The sequence below is a fragment of the Thalassophryne amazonica genome, chromosome 3 (genome assembly GCF_902500255.1).
Source record: "Thalassophryne amazonica chromosome 3, fThaAma1.1, whole genome shotgun sequence".
NCBI classification, from domain to species: domain Eukaryota; kingdom Metazoa; phylum Chordata; class Actinopteri; order Batrachoidiformes; family Batrachoididae; genus Thalassophryne; species Thalassophryne amazonica.
In genome coordinates this window covers 72,512,682-72,536,058 of record NC_047105.1, presented here as the reverse complement: position 1 = coordinate 72,536,058, position 23,377 = coordinate 72,512,682, and the positions used below count along the sequence as shown (strand labels likewise).

At 40.6% G+C, this 23,377-nt stretch overlaps 1 protein-coding gene across 1 annotated transcript in view; it reads right to left on the bottom strand.

The window, feature by feature from the left end:
- Positions 1–23,377, bottom strand: part of LOC117507030 (sodium channel protein type 8 subunit alpha-like) — a 195,911-nt gene that overhangs the window by 49,076 nt on the left and 123,458 nt on the right. The window contains 1 exon segment of the mRNA XM_034166715.1: positions 20,174–20,412. Within this exon segment, the coding sequence (XP_034022606.1) occupies positions 20,174–20,412 (239 nt within the window).

Sequence of the window (23,377 nt, the reverse complement as noted above, 5' to 3'; positions counted from 1 at the left end):
ATCTCTTGTTAAAAGTGAAATCTGCCGGAAAATGGCTGATGTCCAGCTCTTGTGATAACCAGAGAAATTGCACTCGACGGTCCTGGCTCTACACAGCCATCCGTTTAGAAATGATGTGGTGGTTTCTGCCTCTCGATGGCGGCTCGGAGCGCGGCGCACCGTGCGCCATTGTGGGCCATTCTTAAAGCTGTAGTAACACTCCTTATTCTCTGTGAAGCCCATAAAATTTTCACCGAAAGCCAGATAAATTTTTCGAATGGTTTCCAGCTGCCTGTCTCTAACAGTTTCTGAAAAAATTCTGATGGAAAAAAGCCCAAATCATTCCGCCATTTCCTCGCAATGAAACAACGACGAGAGGGATGGAGCAGTGCTCACTTAAAGCCTGCCCACAGGCGAATGACGCAACCGACAGGCGTGGAAAAACTCACGCATGCGCATGAAGGTTCAAGCTTGACTGATGTAAAAACATATGAATCAAATCCATATAGTTTTTGAAAAAAATAAAAAGGTACGATACTTTTCTAACAGATCTAGTATATATATATATATATATATATATATATATATATATATATATACACACATACAACCCCTGGCAAAAATTATGGAATCACCGACCTCGGAGGATGTTCATTCAGTTGTTTAATTTTCTAGAAAAAAAGCAGATCACAGACATGACACAAAACTAAAGTCATTTCAAATGGCAACTTTCTGGCTTTAAGAAACACTATAAGAAATCAGGGAAAAAAATTGTGGCAGTCAGAGGATTATCAAACTCTTAAAAGAGGGTAAATCATCACGCAACGTTGCAAAAGATGTTGGTTGTTCACAGTCAGCTGTGTCTAAACTCTGGACCAAATACAAACAACATGGGAAGGTTGTTAAAGGCAAACATACTGGTAGACCAAGGAAGACATCAAAGCGTCAAGACAGAAAACTTAAAGCAATATGTCTCAAAAATCGAAAATGCACAACAAAACAAATGAGGAACGAATGGGAGGAAACTGGAGTCAACGTCTGTGACCGAACTGTAAGGAACCGCCTAAAGGAAATGGAATTTACATAAAGAAAAGCTAAACAAAAGCCATCATTAACACCTAAACAGAAAAAAAAACAAGGTTACAATGGGCTAAGGAAAAGTAGTCGTGGACTGTGGATGACTGGATGAAAGTCATATTCAGTGATGAATCTCGAATCTGCATTGGGCAAGGTGATGATGCTGGAACTTTTGTTTGGTGCCATTCCAATGAGATTTATAAAGATGACTGCCTGAAGAGAACATGTAAATTTCCACAGTTATTGATGATATGGGGCTGCATGTCAGGTAAAGGCACTGGGGAGATGGCTGTCATTACATCATCAATAAATGCACAAGTTTACATTGATATTTTGGACACTTTTCTTATCCCATCAATTGAAAGGATGTTTGGGGATGATGAAATAATTTTTCAAGATGATAATGCATCTTGCCATAGAGCAAAAACTGTGAAAACATTCCTTGCAAAAAGACACATAGGGTCAATGTCATGGCCTGCAAATAGTCCGGATCTTAACCCAATTGAAAATCTTTGGTGGAAATTGAAGAAAATGGTCCATGACAAGGCTCCAACCTGCAAAGCTAATCTGGCAATAGCAATCAGAGAAAGTTGGAGCCAGATTGATGAAGAGTACTGTTTGTCACTCATTAAGTCCATACCTCAGACTGCAAGCTGTTATAAAAGCCAGAGGTGGTGCAACAAAATACTAGTGATGTGTTGGAGCGTTCTTTTGTTTTTCATGATTCCATAATTTTTTCCTCAGAACTGAGTGATTCCATATTTTTTTTCCCTCTGCTTGGTCTAAAAAAGTAACTGTTACTGACTGACACAAATTTTTTTTCCTGATTTCTTATAGTGTTTCTTAAAGCCAGAAAGTTGCCATTTGAAATGACTTTAGTTTTGTGTCATGTCTGTGATCTGCTTTTTTTCTACAAAATTAAACAACTGAATGAACATCCTCCGAGGCCGGTGATTCCATAATTTTTGCCAGGGGTTGTATATACACACACACACACACACACATATATATATATATACACACACACACACACACATATATATATATACACACACACACACATATATATATATATATATATATATAAATATTTGTTTTTATACTTTTCAGCATTATTTATTTTCTTAACTTAGACAGAAAAATGCAAAAAAGAACTTTGATATTACAACATAAGTGTCATTTTTTTTTGTCTGTTATTCTTGCTTTCAATGCTAAAACCAGTCAAAAAGATGCGCACCGCCTCGGGTGATAATTGCCAACAACACCACTATACTAAAAATTTCGTGGGAGAATCCTGCAGATACATGGTCATATGTGAATTATGATGACCTTCATAGCTGTAACACCATGCGCAGCTGTGCGGGGCCCTGCCCCATGGTGAGTCAACAGCTCTGCGTGGTGCACTACTTATGCCCATAATGAGCATGATATTACAAATGTATTGTCAGTCCACCTCATGTGTCAGAGGATGTATCTGTATTATCATGTTATCGTGGCTGTTAGACCCCATCCACATGGCCACACTGTGTGTCAGCGTGTCACTGGAGGCTATATGAAGGGAGAAAAGCAGGGGGCCTAAGATGAACCCCTGTGGAACCCCAAATTTCATGTCACTAAGGTTGGAGGTAGTGTTACTGTACAAAACACAGTGAGAACAACTGGTCAGGTATGACATCAACCTTGCAAGGGCATTCCCAGTAATCCCAAAATGATTTTCCAGCCGATCGAGTAGAAAACAATGATCCAAGGTATCAAACACAGCACTGAGATCTAACAGCACCAGAACCGTAGTGATGTCCAAATCCACTGCAAGCAGAAGATCATTCACCACTTTAGTGAGAGCTGTCTTTGTGGAATGACATTTTCTAAACGCAGACTGCACTGGCTCAAAAAGATTATTTTCAGTAAAGTGGTCCACAAGCTGCCATGAAACCACTTTTCCCAGAATTTTAGAGCAAAATGATAGATTTGATATCGACCTATAGTTCTTCAATATACTAGGGTCAAGATTAGATTTCTTAAGTAATGGTTTAATCACTGCAGATATGAAACCTTTAGGAACAGATCCAGAAGTTAATGAGAGATTAATAATTCCCAGCACAGTCGGCCCGAGTGGGCCACAGGTCCTTAAACAGTTTTGCTGGGATAGGATCAAATAAGCAGGTTTTGCTTTTTGTAGACATTACACGTTTCGTCAGCATGCCTAGTAAGTTACTATCAAATTCTGTAAATCTAGGCATCAATAGCAGGGTGTAATGTCTGGGTTAAGGGATGCTGGGATATGTTTAACCTAATGTCTTCTATTTTCTTTACCAACTAATCCAAAAAATCTTGTGCTTTAAAAGGAGAGCGACAGGTGGTTGCCACCGTGTCAAACAAGAACTCTGAGTTATGCTTGTTTTTGTTGATCAAATCAGAGTAATAGGTCCGCTTCATAGCCAGCAATGCATGCTTGTAGTCTAAAATAGCATCACGCCAGACAAGGTGAAATACTTCTAATTTTGAACGACGCCATTTCCGTTCTAGACTTCTAGCCTTATGTTTGAGGTCACGCAAGTAATAATTGAACCTAGGTGACTGTGTTTTTTTGGGGGGAAGGGGGGCATGGTTTTAATTAGTGGTGGGCACAGTTCCACTAATCCGCTAACCGTTAATTATCAAAGCTAATGTTTTCATTGCCGGATTAGCTTTTCAGATAACTTTGAAAACCATCATCGTACCAATTACCTTCCGATAAATTTTGGTCCGATAATTTTTACATCGCTAACATGTTTTTGTAGGTGAAGTGAATAAATCTTAATCAGTTAAAAACACTTGTTAAGTCTAATATCAAAGATTTTAGCGCTTACCTGTTAAATGTTTTGTAGCAGATAAACAGCCCTATTCTCTGCAAACAGAAGAGAGCTGGTTCAGGAGAAACCGCTCTATCCTCTGCAGCCAGAGGCGAACTGGTCACAAGATAATTGCTCTTGACACCATGCTAACTCACCGGCAATATCCCCCAAGTCATCCAGAGACATACAGTTTTAACTTATAGTTAAAATTTTAACAAAACTAATTTTGGACATGTGATTTAAATTAATGTCACTTCTGAAGTTTTGTAAAGTGAAAACATCAGCTATAGGTTTTAATTTTAAAGGTATTGTACTAATTTTAAAGGTTTTAGAGTGGACATGCTGTGTCCAGGTGCATTATGGGTAATCTCAGTACAGTCACGACAGGAGAAATGCATTTGAGATGCTCTGATCAAGCTCCACACGGACAACAACATTAAACTCCTTGCATATCGTGCCTAAAACTCTTGTGACAATATATTCTCTGGGTTTATAGATGTTGTTATTGTGTTTGTTTATGTAAAAATGCCAGAAGAAGCTCAGGTTGCTTCTCCACGCAGAATAAACGTAGCACAAGGATAATTTGGAATATTTGTTTTGGCAAGTTTTCAGGATCTCTACTTCCATCTACTGGCCACTAGTATTCATGGCAGTATTCGCCCTAAGTATTGAGATATCCCATAATCCTTTGCACGATAGAGTTGTTGCAGCCTCTTACAGCAGCTAAAAAAAAAATAAAAAAAAATGTACATTTTGGTTGTATAATGTTCATTTACAATTGTCATCGTGGATTCTGTTGTTTAAACAGCAGCAACTCTCTGGCGCGTGAGAAAAACAAAACCAAAAAAAAAAAAACTGGTACGCAAAGGATTATGGGTAAGGGTCTGAGCATCTGGGCACAGGTAGATGCCAATGTTCTATGCATTTTGACCCAGGTTATATCAGACGGTTGAAAAATCACAACTTGAGACTTTGGCTTTTGCAAATGGCTTTTTTTTTTTTGTTTTTTGTTTTTTTTTTTACACACATGAATAAAATGGCATATTTTACAAAAGCACATTTATATGTAAATACCAACACACACGTCATATCACATTAACGTGTTGGTTTTTACATAGAATGAATGAGTCAACCAATCAGTGTTAGCGGAGGCTCATTTACCCATAATCCCTTTGGCATCTGTCTGTGTTTGTTACAAAATTTCAGAATTAGTGCATTATTTAAAATTAAAAGATGTGTTATATTTTAGCTTTGTACAAATCACAGAATTGACATTAGTGGAGTTATTTTTTAATCAAAACCATAAGTCAAAACTGCTTTGTTTTCCAAGACCTCTGCCTCACAGAGGCAGGGTTGTATCCTGTTAAAGAATAATGGCTTGTTTTATGTGTGTAGAGTTGAGCTCAGCTCCTCTCAACTGATTCACCGCTGCAAAATATGTAGTAAACAGCAGCTTCCAGCAGTGGGCAGGGCGCACAAAGACAGAAGTTGTCGCAAGTGTACCGGAGACAATACTGAAAGTTGTGGGTTACCTGTAGCTTCCGATAAATTTTTGGATGGTTTATCAGTTTAGCTTTATAAAAAATAACTTTTCAATTAGCTGATTAGCTGTTATCGAAGCTAACTTTTTGGTTAGCTATGGCCAAGGTTTGTAAAAAGGTAGCACAATCATGTTGAGTGTAGTTTGAGCACTGAGTTTAAACTATCCACAAAACTGTCTCTTGATTGGGCATTTTCTAAAGGAGAAGCTAAGATATCAGGCAGTCTAGCTTCGAGTTCAGTTGTAGTTGAGGAGTTGATGCATCGCCGCAGTGATAAATAAGGTTGTTGTTCCACTAAACATGGCAGCGAAACTGTAAACCTAATAAGTGAGTGATCAGAGACCACCGATGCAAGAGGCATGATGTCAATATTCGTGACAGCAATACCACATGCAAGAACCAAATCCAGGGTATTTCCACTAATGTGCTTCAAGTCCTGAATACGAGGTCTGTTAGAAAATTATCCAACCTTTTTATTTTTTTAAAAGCTATATGGATTTGAATCATGTGCGCTTGCATCAGCCAAGCTTGAACCTTCGTGTGCATGTGTGACTTTTTTCACCCCTGTCGGTTGCGTCATTCGCCTGTGGGCAGGCTTTGAGTGAGCACTGGTCCACCCCCCTCGTCAGATTTTCATTGTCAGGGAAATGGCTGAGCGACTGGAGCAGCACTGAATCAAATTTTTCCAGAAACTGTGAGAGACAGCCATTCGGAAGATTCAGACGGCTTTCGGTGGCTTTTCAGTCGAGTGAGTATCCGAGAAATTGTGTAACAGCTGGGCATGTCACAACTTGTCCTGTGAGACTTCCAACATGGACGTGCTTTTTGTTGTGCGCCATTGCGACTCCGTCCCGATGCGCAAATTCCTCTGCACATCTTTCATTACAAAATCTCCTATAACAGTGGAATGTGCCGCAAAAGTGCTGATGTCCACCTCTTCTGTAATTTCTCTGGTAGTCAGACGACGTCCTGGATCAACACAGCGATCACTTTGGAAATGATCTGGTCGTTTCAGCCTGTCGATGGCCGCTCGGAGTGCCATGCGCCCTCCGCCGCTGAGGGCCGTCTTTAATCCGGTTGTAATGCTCCTTAATCTGTGTGACGCCCAGAGTATCCTCACCGAAAGCCGTCTGAATCTTCCGAATGGTTTCCACCTGGCAGTCTCTCACAGTTTCTGGAAAAATTTGATTCAGCGCTGCTGCAATCACTCAGCCATTTCCCTGACAATGAAAATCCGACGAGGGGGTGGACCAGTGCTCACTCAAAGCCTGCCCACAGGCGAATGACGCAACCGACAGGTGTGAAAAAACTCACGCATGCGCACGAAGGTTCAAGCTTGGCTGATGCAAGCGCATATGTTTCAAATCCATATAGTTTTTGAAAAAAATAAAAAGGTCAGATAGTTTTCTAACAGACCTCGTATATTGCTGAAATCTTAATGCATCTACAATTTCCATAAACAATTTGCAGAGGGGATCAGAACGCTTATTTATATGACTGTTAAAGTCACTAATAATCAGAATGTTATCTGCACTAGTTGACAAGTTAGAAATGAATGCACAGGGCTGGCCCAAGCCTTTATGGGGCCTTAAGCAGAATTTCATTTGGGGCCCCCCTACCATCACCTCAGCACCAGAGGCCTCATTATTCCATAGGCTACACTGTTATGTGTGTAACGCACCCACAATCATTAGCATTATTTGTAATTATCTTACATCATACAGGTGTCATTCTTGTTTTTAACCTTAAAGGGGTAGCAAACTCATAAATATGTTTTAATTAACTTCTACATACAGAGTGATGTATAAGTATGGCTCATTAATTTAACTATTTGAAAGTAACATCAGCAGTCAGGAGACTGCATTTATAGTAAACACGTTAAATAGTTTAATTTCTTTCAGATGTGCAATGGTGTGCAAAATGTTCAATATCCAAATACAAAATAGAATCAAATGACATTCACATTATCTTACAGAAAAATAAAGTTGTAATCAAAATTAAATACTTAAATAATAAATAATATCCAAAATGAACATAGAAATCCACAAGATAACAGCAATGTGTGTGCATAGCAATACACAAACATTGCACTGGGGGCTATTGCTTTAACTTTGGCCTGCAAACCATTGAGAGCTGAGCTACTTTTCCCCACCTTTTGCACCAAATTAATCTGAGGAGTTGATCTGCCCTGCTGTTTAAGTTTTTCTTCGTAAGGAAGACTATCAAATGGCTTCGCCAAAATCCGGTCCACAACATTCAAATTGTCTGCCATTATGTGCAGCCTGCTACCTAGCTAGCTCGCTAGCTGGGACTGGCGTGAGGCTAGTGTGAAGTGTATCCGCCTGTGAGTGCTTTGTGACGGTGGAGGAGCTCAGCAGCACCTGCTGCTCGGTAGGGACAGAAACTGCGATAGAAGTCAGAAAGAGTGATAGAAGTCAGTCTCCAAACACAAGCAGTTACAAAAAAACCCCACCAGAAATAGAAGCTCGATTTGTCGGTAGTCGTTTTTAACAAAGAAAATGCCGCTAAGAGGATTAGGAAAGTCTCCAGTTCAACTCAGAACAATGAAAATGCTCCCACGGATGTTTACACCAAAAGATCGTTGATTCGCTCATTTCGCTGTCAATCAAAAAGGGATTCAGCCTCAGACAGACCATCCAATCATCATGCAGAAGTTGAGCGTCCGGCCCAGCCGAGGCCAGCCAACTGCCCCATAGACCCCCAGACACGCTGAGCGTCCGATGGGCGGGACAAAGCCCAGCATTTATCCAATGACTCGTCTCGTTTCGCTGCATGCTTTGTGTCGCTATTGATGTCTGTGGACACTCACCGTCCACACTGTTTAAAGCACTGTGAAGCTGCGGGAAAGAGTGAGAGGAAAGCCGCGTCGTTACCAGTGATAAGAAGCTGATTCTGAACAAAAGTTGAGCGTGTTGCAGCGTATATTTAGTCAATGACATGTACACACAACAGTATATATTTGATCACTTATTTTTTGACATTTTAGGGGAAGCTGAGCTTCCCTTACAGTCTTAGAGCAATCGCCTCTGACTTTAAGACACCTAAAGCACTTTACACTAAACGAACGGAGCATTTCGCAAATAATGACAACAAAAATTGTAATATTGGACATGCAAACCTACTTTTGTCTTGTTGTTTTTTCTCGTCTTCCAACTTCTTTTTTCTTTTCTCCGTTCCAGAGGGATAATTTCTTTTCTGAGACATGACTTGCACTCACTTCATTCCTCACGATTAGTCATCGACCACCTGACCCAAGCGGTGCATCTAAATTTGCCCAACGGTGGCAGCAGCCAACAGAAGGCATCAATTAACCTAGTATTGGTATTTTGTCAAAATTAATTTTTTTTCCGGGTGTAATACAATTTCGTTTAAATTATTCAATATTATTTTAATTTCAGGTATATATTTACTTTTTTATCACGTCTCGGTGCTCTCGGGGCCCCCTGGTGGCGTGGAGGCCCTAAGCAACCGCATAGTTGGCGTATGCCTTGGGCCGGCTCTGTGAATGCACCAAATTCATCTAAGAATTCAGAGTATGGGGCAGGGGGCCTATATACTGTGACAAAATAATACGGCTGATTTTTATTCTTCTGACATTAGCAATATGTAGCATCATTGGCACAGCAGAGAATCAGATATTGAACAAGTTATATTTGTGACCCCCAACAGCTAATAAGCTAAACCTAGATTTATAAATAAGAGCAACACCCCCGCCTTGCTTCACATCATGAGGGATGCGACTAAATGTGTATGCCAGTGGGCAGGCCTCATTTAAGGGGAGGACAGCTGTAGGTTTAAGTCAGCCCTTACCAAAAAACAGTACTTATAAGTATATAAAAAGTAAACTAGAAGTATACTTGAAACATACTTGCATATACTACTTTTTGGTAAGGGAGGTTTCACATACTCCAATCATATCTAAGTAATGATCCATAATTAGATCATTAATCAACAATCATTTTGAGGACAGTGATCTTATGTTAATGAGACCCAGACTAAGGACCTCAGTGGGGTTGACAGTTGGACTGTTTAGATTTAGGGGTGGTTCCAGAGCAGCATATATAAGATGCCTGGAAGTAGGTCAAGATTTGAGACATTCCACGCAGGTTGTATGTAGCAGACACAAAATATTTGATATTACTGAAACAGCCAATGCACCGTCCTTAATTTCAACATCATCCAATGTAGTAATGAGCATTAAGTTCACAAAGCATATCCCTCTATGATTTTTATGGACACATCTACAGAAACAGGCCACAGTCTCAACTTGATGAATTGCCATCCCTGGCAGATAAACTAAACTATCAACATAGTGGATTTTCTGTACTAATTTCCCAGCTAAGCTAATGGATTCCACACCCACATTTTTCATAAGCCTCGCAGGGTCTCTAATCACCTGCTCCGTGGCCTGCTGTAAAATCCTAATGGGAGAGCTCTATCTGTGTTCACAGACAAGATGGCAGCACCTTCCCCAATAGGGTGAAGACCGCCCGGCATCAGCAAGCCCAGTTATCAATAAAACTAAAGCCTTGCTGTCTACAAAATTGAGCCAGCCACCTATTAACGATGTCAGTCTGCTAAATGCCTCATCATTACCCCGGGAGGGGAGGGAACCAGAGACTATTAATCGATGCCAACACATCTTTCTGGCAAGGTCACAAGTCCTCTCTATGTCCACTTATGTGACCTCTGAGTGCTTCATCCTGACATCATTGGCACAGACGTGAATAACTATGTGACTGTATCTCGTGTCATGTTCTTTTGTCTGTCTTCCCTTCTGCAGCGTCAGGACCCTAAGATGGGAGGCAATGTTGTGAGCTCTGGCCCCAGGAATACATTTAACGTCAGCCGGCATCTGTAACCTGACTTTGCGGGTGATAGAATCCCTTATCACTAAAGCCCGGCGTTTCGGCCTGAAAATAGGAGTGGAAGTCACCCGTGGGCTCAAAGAACTCACATCAGGCATATCTAAGGGAGAAAACCGGTTCACAGTTCGCAGTGGCAAGTGTGATCGGGGTACCACAACCGGGCACCAAGCCCTATGTGACTTCTTCCACCTAACCACAGTCCGAAAGCCATCCTCCACAGCCGGCATTTCTAGGCTGATGCTAATGGGCACGCTAGCCGGCCCAACACTAATCTTGTCTGGAGTGCCCGTAACATCTATCTCCACTGAGCTAAGAAGCTGTTCTAGCTTATGGACATGGCTCTCTAAAAGAGCCACCCTAGCTGCCAACATCACACAGGATTTACTTAAAGTGTAAAGTAATTTGTACTTTGTGCACCAGAAAATTCAAGAGTATAGCCAAGCAAGCGTGAGCTAACCACTAATGAATATGCTAACCACTCCTAAGGTTCACACAGGAGTAAATTAATGAACTAAAACTCACAGCAATTACATTGAAAAAGGAACACAAGTACTAGACTGGTAGAAGCAGTAATACAAGAAACGTGGGGGGGGGGACTCGTAAGATTAATGGCCCAGTCACACTGGATACAACGATTCCTGAACGAAGGGAAAAAGTAAAAAAGTCACTATTCGTTGAGAAAAGGTGGATGAAAGAGCTTTATCACCAAACAGCCTGTGAAGCAAGAGCGCAAAAGGAACGAAAGAGGAAATGAACAAAACCAAAGCTAACAATCTCAACGCTTTAAACGAAACATTCCTGGAGCCACAGCTGGAGCAGTGTGTGTCTGCATCTCTGAGTTGCAGGACTCTGTGCTGGAACGGCGATTATAGCGCCTGAGTCCTGAAGAAATTGCAAACAGAAGCTGTGGAAATCTGTGTGCACGTCAGTGGACCCACCTGTTCTGCTTCCTCATCCAGAACAAAAGAGGAATCATGTCCTTCATCATCATAATTCACACTGTCTGAGGACACGCTGCGTGCTCCGTCTTGCTCCAATTAAAAAAAAAAAGTGTGCTGTGGTTGCTGATCTATTACTGTATTATATTCTAAGCCATATATATTGATTTATAACAGAAAACTGTCAAAAGTGGTAATAAACATAAGTGTAAAGATAATTGAATATGTGAACGCTGCGCATTGACTCCCCATGTGCGGTTATTTCAACCAGCTGCAGCTGATCCACACCGTGAATTCTGCCTTCCAGAACAGCTCTTTATATAATCTTTTAAATTATCTACCCATTGTCACATGTACATAAGGGCTGGATTGTCATTCCTACACTCATATTGTTATATTTAATAAAAAATAATATGCACACACAGCAGCTGCTGCTGCCGCTAATGCTGCATTCCAGTACCGTCGGAAATTACACAACTTTTTTGTTGTTTCAAATTCAGCAGTTGCTTGTGGCAAAATAATTAATTGCATCCACACAAAAGATTAATTCTTCCCTATATAAGGTGCCTAAGCACAATGAACCTGACTCTCCACCCAGATAAAAAAATCCAAGCAAACAGGCTGAGTTTGCCCTTTAATTTCAGCTGCTCGAGCGAAGTGAAATTAAACAATAACGTTACAAAAACTAAAACGATTAAAAAACGTCAAGAACGACAGCAAAACAAAACACGGACAAATTGAGGTTTTCGTTGCCCTTCGTTCAAATTTTTCAACAGTTTAAAAATCCTGACGAAGTGCCAGCTGCAGGAATGAAGCTGCGCAAAGGTTAAACGATGCCAACGAAAGTCATCAAAAGATTTCTTGTTTTGTCAGGGCTTCGTTGCCCTTCATTAAGTGCTGTGTGACTGGGCCATAACACAGAGTAAAGTCAAGAGCTAAAATTCACAGCAGATACACTGAAAATGGAAGTATTAAAGAAACAGGGGGTAGTCGACCTAACTAACAAAAGCTAACTGCTAGCGAAAATGCCAGCCAGTCCTAAAGGGCCTTTCACACTGAATACATCAGGCCAATCCGTCAACGCTTCCCAATCTGTCAGATTAGTTTCCAACACGTCTGTCGCATCCGACGCGTGACGTAAGACGCGTCGCTTCGGAAGCAGCAAGGGGGCGGAGATTGCTACATCACACTGTGGCTGTTTCCACAACCTGAAAAAAAGTTCAGCGATCGCCATCTTGAATTTGGGTCGCCTGAACCACAAAAAAGCTTTAAAAAAACAGCAGTAGAACAATTCTCCCATCACCCTGCTGGATGTGTGTATATATATATATATATATATATATATATATATATATATATATATATATATATATATATATATATATATATATATATACACACACACACACACACACACACACACACACACACACACACATATATATATATATATACATAAAGAGACAAAAGAAAAAAAAATAAATAAAAAGAGGGGGTCTTCACTGTGCAAAGACAAAAAGATAAAGTACTGAGATGAAAGGGCCAGTAAGTAAATATGACCAAATAATTAAAGTTGAGTTAATCCAGATAATATAAAGGGCAATCATACAATAATACAAGGGTCAAGCATAAAATATGTGAATATAGCTGAAATTCTTTTACGGTTACGTGGGTACCTTCCGGGTCTGCAGTGTCCGAATATGATCAAAAAAATGTTGCCAGATCTTAATACATTTTGAGGTGGATCCACGTAAGGTAAATTTAATTTTTTCGAGTTTGCTGAAATATAAAGAGTCATTAATCCAAATTCCAAATGATGGAGGAGAGGCTGATTTCCAACACAACAATATCCTACGTCTTGTCAACAAAGTGAGGAATGCGACAAGATCAGCTTTAAGTTTTGGTATGGCGACTCTGTCAGGAAAAACCCCAAACAGTGCTGTTAACGGATCAGGTTGAATGGTCAGCTGGACAATTTCTGACAATGTTGCAAAAGTTTTGGTCCAATATTGTTGAAGTGATGAACATGACCAGAACATATGGATTAGTGATGCAGGTGTTTGGTGGCAACGGTCACAATCTGGACTAACATTAGGATATACCCTAGAGAGTCTAGCCTTAGTCCAGTGACTGCGATGCACTATCTTACATTGAATTAAACCATGCCTGGCATACAGAGAAGAACCATGTACCCGATGGAGGATTGTTTCCCATAAATCATCCTGGATAGCAAAGCCCAAGTCTTCCTCCCACGCCGCTTTGATAGTTAAAATATGAGATTCACGTAAAGAACACAATCTCTCATATAGGCATGATATAAGACCCTTTCATGGTGGGGGAGGCAGCAGAAGATTCTCAAAATCCTGGGCAGGAGGTTTAGATGGAAACAAAGTAGTTTTCTCTTTAACATAGCTTCGAACTTGTAAATAGCGGAAAAAGTGGCTGAGAAGCTTTTTTCATCTACTTTTCGGAGTGACGGCGACCGAGGGAGGACTGACAACTTGGTGGGATATCGATCGAACCGCGACAGCGGGCCGACCCACACGGAGAAGCCGGCCTTCAGGCATCATTCCTGGGCAGAGCGAGGCAGGCAGCCGGGGTGATGGAGCAAACCCACTCAGTCCGAAATCTCCTACTTTTTAGATATATGCGAAGTCCCAGTTTGCCCAATGGAGTTTAGTTCTGCAGCTTTATCGAGGTGAGAATAATGTAAAAATAAAACGTGACGTTTAGTGAACTGCTGTGAAGGTTTAATGATTGGCTAACATTAGCGTAGCCTTTTAGCACAGTTAATCTGAGTGAACGCTTTAATTTGTAAATGGTTCAGTCTTTTTTATTTTTACCAAATAAAGCTACAGCTTTTTTCAGACACCACAAAAGCTCAACTTTAAATAACTTATTTTTTCAGGCGTTTTTTTTTCCCCCATTGTTTTTCTTTCCCTTTTTTATGTAGAAACTGTTTAGTGTGTGTTTATATTTAAAGAAATATTTTTATTTGTCCCAATCAGGAACATTTGCTGTGCAGACAACCAAACTTCCATTGATGAGCTGAACACCACAAAGTCCAGTCGAAAGAAAACATCTCTGCTCTTCAAAATAGGACAAAAGTGTCTTCAACACCACCAGAGTTCAAAGCTGCAGAAGTGACCTTCATCTGGTCCCGAGAATCCAGCATAACATCACCTGCTTCTAAATAAAAGGCTCTTTCAACAGCAACTATTTTATTATCTTTTAAAAAAGCTGTTTCATTTTATATTTTAACAATAAATGAACGGATCATTAAAAATGTCCATGAATCAAAGTCAAAAGACATCTGCACAAGTAGAAGCTCTCCACTTATTGCGCTCAAATTCATATTTTAGAAATGACTCTGTCCTGATAACAACATTAAAGGCAATTACATATTTTGGCGAAATTACAAGTTGAAATGACTATAAAAAATTAATCATGAGGTTTATGTCACAGAAATCCTACTTTACAATCACACTGCAGTCATTGTTAAATTATTTCCTGTTGCATTTATAATAAACATTTGTATTTATTTACAGTGTCTGTTGTTTTTCTGGTTGAAATGAGATATAAATAATCTACCGGACTTAAGAAAATGTACAAATTTCCATGTTATTTTGTCTAAAAATAAATGTCAGAGGATCCTTATGTTAAACAAGAAATTATCTAATCTGAAATAACAGGTGGTTTTAATTTACAGATGAAAAGTTTCTAAAGAACCATTTATTGATTTTTTTTTTTTTTTAGCTATTTTAATTACAAGTGTTCTAAACTTTTTTTTAACAGTAATCAGAAATTCTGAGGTAACAAACAACAACAAAAAACATTTCCAAGGATTTTTCTTCAGAAAACTGCTCTATAAATGAACAGTCCTGTGACACGTTTGTTTTGTACAGATCAGTGGTTTCTGTGCCGATCCGTTTTGTAGACAGTTTCTACACCGATCCGTTTTGTATAGATCAGTGGTTTCTGCCACTTGTCTTCCATGTTTTGGCCTGACGCGTCGTTCCTGTTGGACAACGCAAATGTACGTCACGGCTCAGTGTGTCGAAAGTTGGACTGGATTGAACTTTGACCGTGTCAGCCTGCTGTCAAGCCGTAATGCGCGCTCCCGTCAGAAGCGTCGGGTTAGCTCAGCTTTTGACACGACGCATCTGACGCATCTAAAAAGCAACGTGTCTCATTGAAAATAATGCTTTTTAGACCGATTTTGATGCATTTGACGCGTCTGACGTATTCAGTGTGAAAGGCCCATAAGATTTATACAGGAGTAAAATAATGACCTATCTAATGCAAGCTAACCCCTAGCGAAAGCTGACCCTTAGGGAACGCTAACCCCTAGCGAAAGCTAACCGCTAGCAATTCACAGAAGGAGGACTGTAGTTAAATAAGACTCAGAGTAGATACACTTAAAAACCAAAAGACGTATTAAACAGAAATAAAAAAAAATGAATACAACCATGTAGGGATTGGAAGAGCGTCACAACAGCAAACCTTGAAGTTGCAGTTCTGGAACAAGAAGACTTTGTGGAGCTACCACGCCCTTCTACTAAAATGGACATGGCTGTGAGTCGCACTCAGAATTATGTAGAAACCCACTTCTACCAGGAGACTAATATGGAAGTCAAGTCAACTCATGGTCTAGAGCAAAAATATGATGTAGACAACTCCTATAACAAAGAGTTAAGCAAGCCGACAGCAGCTGCGCATCCATATGAACACCCCATCAGCTCTCCACCTGTGAGTCAACCCAAAGTTCAACCACCACCTTCGCCCATTCAGGCTGGATAGTGGCCTGTCTACACTGCCACGTAAAGAGACTCATATGTCAGACCTTGCTGCCCTTCTCTCACGTTGTCACCTTCTCGCAGCAGGGCTAATGGTGTTTGATAATAAGCCAGAAAGCTACATAACTATACTCTGCAATGCTACTCAAGACCTCAACCTGAAACACAATTAAGAGCTCGGTTTACTCACAAACTGGCTTAGTGGTGAGTCTCTCCAGCATGCCCTGAGAATTAGAACTGTTCATGTTAATAATCCAGAGGCAGGTCTTCAGTGTTTATGGCAAAGATTAGACTGGAGTTACGGTTCATTAGAAGTTATTGAAGATTCAATGTTCAAACACCTAGAGAGCTTTCCCAGAATCACTCCTAAAGACAGCCACCTTCTACAAGAGATCTCCCTTTGGAGCTTGAAGCAGTAAACAATGAGGGGTATCTACCAGGTCTTACCATTCTGGACACTCCAAGAGGAATAAGCCCAGTCATTGAAAAGCTCCAGTACAGCCTGTAAGAGTCATGGAACAAACAAGGATTTAAGTATAAGAGAAAATACAATGTTCATTATCAACCTTTTTCCTTCTTTGTCCAATCTGTGAATGACCATGCTGAGATGAAGAACAACCCCAGCTTCTGTAGCATTACTCACATCAAAGAAGAAAGGCCAACAGTGAGACGAAGATGCTTCAGAGGCCCCCTCACAGCAAACAAAACACGGGTCAGTGCATTCAACCCCCAAATTCTACATCATGATAAACAGTGCCCAGTCCACAAAAAGCCACATTCACTCGCTAAATATAGAGGGTTCGTGATGAAGACACTGTCGGAGAGGACAGGGCTGCTCAAGGAGCTCTCAGTCTGCTACAAGTGCCTTTCCTCCACAAACCACAGGGCCAAGGACTGTAAAGTCATTATTCACTATTTAGAATGCAAAAGCGACTCACACATTTCCACGGCTGATGTGGAGCAAATGTTCCACAGCTTCATGGTCAGAGATGACCATTGGGATTATTTGCGCTTCCTGTGGTTCCGCAATAATGACCTAGATGGAGAAGTGGACAAGTTCTGCAAGCTTGACAGTTCATGTATTCGGAAATTGTCCATCACTCTCAGCCGCCATTTATGGTCTCAAGAGAACTGCTGTAGAAGAAGAGAGACAATATGGCAATGACGTAAGAGAGTTCATTGAGCGTCATTTTTATGTAGACGATGGGCTAAAGTCATTTATCTCTGAAGCTAAGGCAACAGACGTTCTGTAGAGAACACAAAAAATGTTGGCCCAGTATAACATTCGAATCCACAAGATCACATCAAACAGTCCTGCAATCCTTCCCAAGCGAAGATCTAGCCACAGGCCTTCAGGGACTTGAACTTGGACAACATTCACCGCCCATGCAATGCAACCTTGGGTGGGGTTGGAGCCTAACCACCGAGCAATTCTCTTTTCAAGTCGTACTCAGCAATAAACCTTTCACTAAATGCGGTGTATTGTCGGTTAGAAACAGCTTGTACAGTGAGGCAAATAAGTATTTGATCCACTGTCGATTTTACAGGTTTTCCCACCTACAAAGAATGTAGAGGTCTGTAATATGTATTGTAGGTACACTTCAACTGTGAGAGACAGAATCTAAAAAAAAAATCCAGAAAAATCACACTGTATGATTTTTAAATAATTAATTAATTTGCATTTTATTGCATGAAAGAAGTATTTGATCACCGTCCAACCACCAAGAATTCTGTTTCTCACAGACCTGTTAGTTTTTCTTTTTGAAGCCCTCTTATTCTGCACTCTACCTGTATTAATTGCACCTGTTTGAACTCGTTACCTGTATAAAAGACACCTGTCCACACACAATCAATCACACTCCAACCTGTACACCATAGCCAAGACCAAAGAGCTGTCTAGGGACACCAGGGACAAAAACTGTAGACCTGCACAAGGACAACAGGCAAACAGCTTAGTGAGAAGACAACAACTGCTGGTGTAATTATTAGAAAATGGAAGAAAAACAAGATGACTGTCAATCTTCCTCGGTCTGGGGTTACATGCAAGATCTCACCTCGTGGGGTAAGGATGCTTCTGAGAAAGCCCAGAACTACACAGGAGGACCTGGTCAATGACCTGACGAGACCTGGGACCACACTTGCAAAGATTACATTAGTAACCCATGACACCATCATTGTTTAAAATCCTGCAGGGCAGCAAGGTTCCCCTGCTCACGCTAGAACATGTCCAGGCCCGTTTGAAGTTCACCAGTGACCATCTGGATGATCCAGAGGAGTCATGGGAGAAGGTCATGTGGTCAGATGAGAACAAAATAGAGCTTTTTGGTATCGACTCCACTCGCTGTGTTTGGAGGATGAAAACAACCCTGAGAACACCGTCCCAACCGTGAAGCATGGGGTGGAAACGCCATATTTAGGGCTGCTTTTCTGCAAAGGGGACAGGACGACTGCACCGTATTGAAGGGAGGATGGATGGGGTCATGTATTGTGAGATTTTGGCAAACAATCTCCTTCCCTCAGTAAGAGCACTGAAGATGGGTTGTGGCTGGGTCTTTAAGCATGACAATGATCCCAAACACACAGCCAGAGCAACTAAGGAGGGGCTCCATAAGAAGCATTTCAAGGTCCTGGAGTGGCCTGGCCAGTCTGCAGACCTGAACTCAATAGAAAATCTTTGGAGGGAGCTGAAACCTGAAGATTGGGAGAAGATCTGTATGGAGGAGTGGACCAAAATCCCTAGAGGAATAACTGGCCCCTCAGGAAGACTTTTCCAAGCCAAGATGGAAAAGTAAGGAAGACGAAAAATAATGTTGTTCAAGTTATCATGTGTGCCACACAGTATGACTCACACATGCACACACAGACAGACTGCTTTTCTATATCCTCTTTCTGAGCCTCATGGCTGGTGGGGAACAAATAATAAAAAAAAAAACTATATCAGTTGACTTAAGCAAGGTACGACGGCAATGCCTACATTAGCAGTATTAAGTCTTCACTTCTGCAAAGGGGGAGTGAATGTTTTCATCTTTTTTCATCAGTCCGATATAAATTGAATAAAATACTGCTATACTTGTGCTGCATTACAATGTACTCAGAATTCCAAAAAAAAAAACTAGCTCCAACTCGGAAAAGTGCAATGGAACGGCAATTCCAGTAAGAATTCCATGTTGGAAACCCAGGCAACATCCGTGTATGCAGAGTACTTCAATCTGATGTCACAGCAATATAGCACCACACACAATGAGCAGTAAGCAAACAACTTTTTGTAAATTTTAACTTGTACGTATGTCTCGTTTGATAGCAGGTTTTAAGCAAAAAATTTATCTGACGGCTATTGATTGGAAATGTGGATCTAGGTGTTACTCTCAGTATGGTGGGTCACAAATTTGTGAAAATCCCTCTCCCAAGATGGTAGATGAAAATATGTCATTAAAGTATAGGAGTGTTAGATAATGGATTGAAACTGGTTGAATATCAGGACTTTCTTAACCACACAAAGTCATCAATCAATCCTCAGTGTTCCAACAGAACACATACAATGATATCTTGACCATGTTCCCAATCAGTGCTGCAGAGAACACTTACTTCATGCTGCATGTTCCATTACACAATGCAGTTTTTTTCTGGCTTCAATCAGTATTCAAGTATTTCACTCATGACAGAATGCCAATACCTATGGCTTCATTTCCTGTTTTCACACTGCTGCTGGAGCAAATCCCACAAATCCCCAAAGACCACTGTTTCCAAACGGTATGAAAAGGATTGCTGAAGGAGCAAGGCAGTCCTAAATTAATCTTTGGTAAGTCTTATGATTATAACTTATGTGTGATATGTTAAAGATGGAGCGAGAACAAGAGAGATAAAGGTAAGCAAGTTAGAGGAGAAATGCATGTCTGCCCTGAGAGGGTGTAAGGAGACCCCATCAAATACCTATGTGGAGATGAGTATTCTAAAGTGCACATACTAAATTACTCATTACTCTGCTGGTTTGAGATTATGTACAAAGGGCAAACTGAACTTGCAATGCTTTTCTAAGTCTTGACATAGACAATGAGAAACATTCAGGTATACAAAGGTACAAAATAAATAAGCAAAACACAAGAGCCTGTAGTTCCTTACCAGGTTACCAACAGACAGCACACCCTCAAAATGGTCAGTCATCGGGTAGTGCTCCATAGCCATGAAGAGAGTGTTGAGAACAATACAGATGGTGATGGCCAGATCGACAAATGGGTCCATGACAATCAGGTAGACTATGTGCTTGATCTTTAGCCAGAGTGGACAACACTCCCAGATGAGGAATATGTTTGCAAACTTGTACCAACAGGGAGGACATTTCCTCTGAGACTCCTCCAACTCTGTAGAAAAATGACAGTAGAAGAAAAGGACAGACTGAGAAAACTGTGCAGTCAAACAATGGTGCTTCTGAAATGCCGTAAAAAAAAAAAGCCTTTTTATATGATGGAATCAGTTGTAAGCAACACAAGTTAATTTAAATTACGGTTGCTATTCTTAAAACCCGAGTTACACAGAGATAAGACTGTTGGTGATTTAGCAGAGTTGCCGACAGTCTCTGTCACAGTCCCCTGAAGAATACAGTGGCGGACTTTGCAGGGGAAAAAGTTGCAGTTATAGACATAAGATGCTGATACATACGTATATATGCATTTTGCTGGCAACACTGTTTTGTTGTTGTGGAGCACAAATTTCTAAAGCCACCTTGACACTTGCACAAATTTTGTCTCTGCACGGCCCTGCAATTTGTCGTGCCAATGCGTGTCATTTAGATGGTACACTTGAAAGTGTGAAGCCTAGTTTATTCACGGTTCACGTCATGTTTAAGGTACTTAACAACTCATTAAGGTGCTTAATCCTTAGTGAGGTAGGATACTTTTAGATATGTAAACAGACTGTATTATTTATTGCACATGTTGATAGTCAGTTACTGAATGTCTGTGTTTGCGGGAGGGGGACGGGGTGGGATGATGGAGGCTACAGCTCTGGGGAAAAAGCTGTTCCTTAGCCTATTAGTCCATGTCCTTACGGTGCAGTACCTCTTTCCTGACGGCAGAGGAACAAACATGGAATGTCCCGGGTGGCTGTTATCCTTGCAGATAGCCCATGCTTTTTTCACTTTCTTTATATAGCGCCAAATCAGAACAAACAGTTGCCCCAAGGCGCTTTACATTGTAAGGCAAAAGCCATACAATAATTACAGAAAAACCCCAACGGTCAAACGACCCCCTATGAGCAAGCACTTGGCGACAGTGGGAAGGAAAAACTCCCTTTTAACAGGAAGAAACCTCCAGCAGAACCAGGCTCACGGAGGGGCAGTCTTCTGCTGGGACTGGTTGGGGCTGAGGGGAGAGAATCAGGAAAAAGACATGCCGTGGAAGAGAGCAGAGATCAATCACCAATGATTAAAAGCAGAGTGGTGCATACAGAGCAAAAAGAGGTGAATAAAAAGAAACACTGGGTGCATCATGGGAAACGTCCCAGCAGTCTAAGTCTATAGCAGCATAACTAAGGGATGGTTCAGGGTCACCTGATCCAGCCCTAACTATAAGCTTTTTCAAAAAGGAAAGTTTTAAGCTTAATCTTAAAAGTAGAGAGGGTGTCTGTCTCCCTAATCTGAATTGGGAGCTGGTTCCACAGGAGAGGAGCCTGAAAGCTGAAGGCTCTGCGTCCCATTCTACTCTTACAAACCCTAGGAACTACAAGTAAGCCTGCAGTCTGAGAGCAAAGCGCTCTATTGGGATGAAATGGTACTAAGAGGTCCCTAAGATAAGATGGGACCTGATTATTCAAAACCTTATAACTAAGAAGAAGAATTTTAAATTCTATTCTGGAATTAACAGGGAGCCAATGAAGAGAGGCCAATATGGGTGAAATATGCTCTCTCCTTCTAGTCCCTGTCAGTACTCTAGCTGCAGCATTTTGAATTAACTGAAGGCTTTTCAGGGAACTTTTAGGACAACCTGATAATAATGAATTACAGTAGTCCAGCCTAGAAGAAATAAATGCATGAATTAGCTTTTCATCATCACTCTGAGACAAGACCTTTCTAATTTTAGAGATATTGCGCAAATGCAAAAAAGCAGTCCTACATATTTGCTTAATATGCGCATTGAAGGACATATCCTGATCAAAAATGACTCCAAGATTTCTCACAGTATTACTGGAGGTCAGGGTAATGCCATCCAGAGTAAGGATCTGGTTAGACACCATGTTTCTAAGATTTGTGGGGCCAAGTACAATAACTTCAGTTTTATCTGAATTTAAAAGCAGGAAATTAGAGGTCATCCATGTCTTTATGTCTGAAAGACATTCCTGCAGTTTAACTAATTGGTGTGTGTCCTCTGGTTTCATGGATAAATAAAACTGGGTATCATCTGCGTAACAATGAAAATTTAAGCAATCGGTCCTAGCACAGAACCTTGTGGAACTCCATAATTAACCTTAGTCTGTGAAGAAGACTCCCCATTTACATGAACAAATTGTAATCTATTAGATAAATATGATTCAAACCACTGCAGCGCAGTGCCTTTAATACCTATGGCATGCTCTAATCTCTGTAATAAAATTTTATGGTCAACAGTATCAAAAGCTGTACTGAGGTCTAACAGGACAAGCACAGAGATGAGTCCACTGTCTGAGGCCATAAGAAGATCATTTGTAACCTTCACTAATGCTGTTTCCGTACTATGATGAATTCTGAAACCTGACTGAAACTCTTCAAATAGACCATTCCTCTGCAGATGATCAGTTAGCTGTTTTACAACTACCCTTTCAAGAATTTTTGAGAGAAAAGGAAGGCTGGAGATTGGCCTATAATTAGCTAAGATAGCTGGGTCAAGTGGTGGGTTTTTAAGTAATGGTTTAATTACTGCCAACTTAAAAGCCTGTGGTACATAGCCAACTAATAAAGATAGATTGATCATATTTAAGATCGAAGCATTAACTAATGGTAGGGCTTACTTGAGCAGCCTGGTAGGAATGGGGTCTAATAGACATGTTGATGGTTTGGAGGAAGTAACTAATGAAAATAACTCAGACAGAACAATCGGAGAGAAAGAGTCTAGCCAAATACCAGCATTACTGAAGGCAGCCGAACATAAAGATATGTCTTTGGGATGGTTATGAATAATTTTTTCTCTAATAGTTAAAATTTTATTTGCAAAGAAAGTCATGAAGTCATTACTAGTTAAAGTTAAAGGAATACTCGGCTCAATAGAGCTCTAACTCTGTCAGCCTGGCTACAGTGCTGAAAAGAAACCTGGGGTTGTTCTTATTTTCTTCAATTAGTGATGAACAGTAAGATGT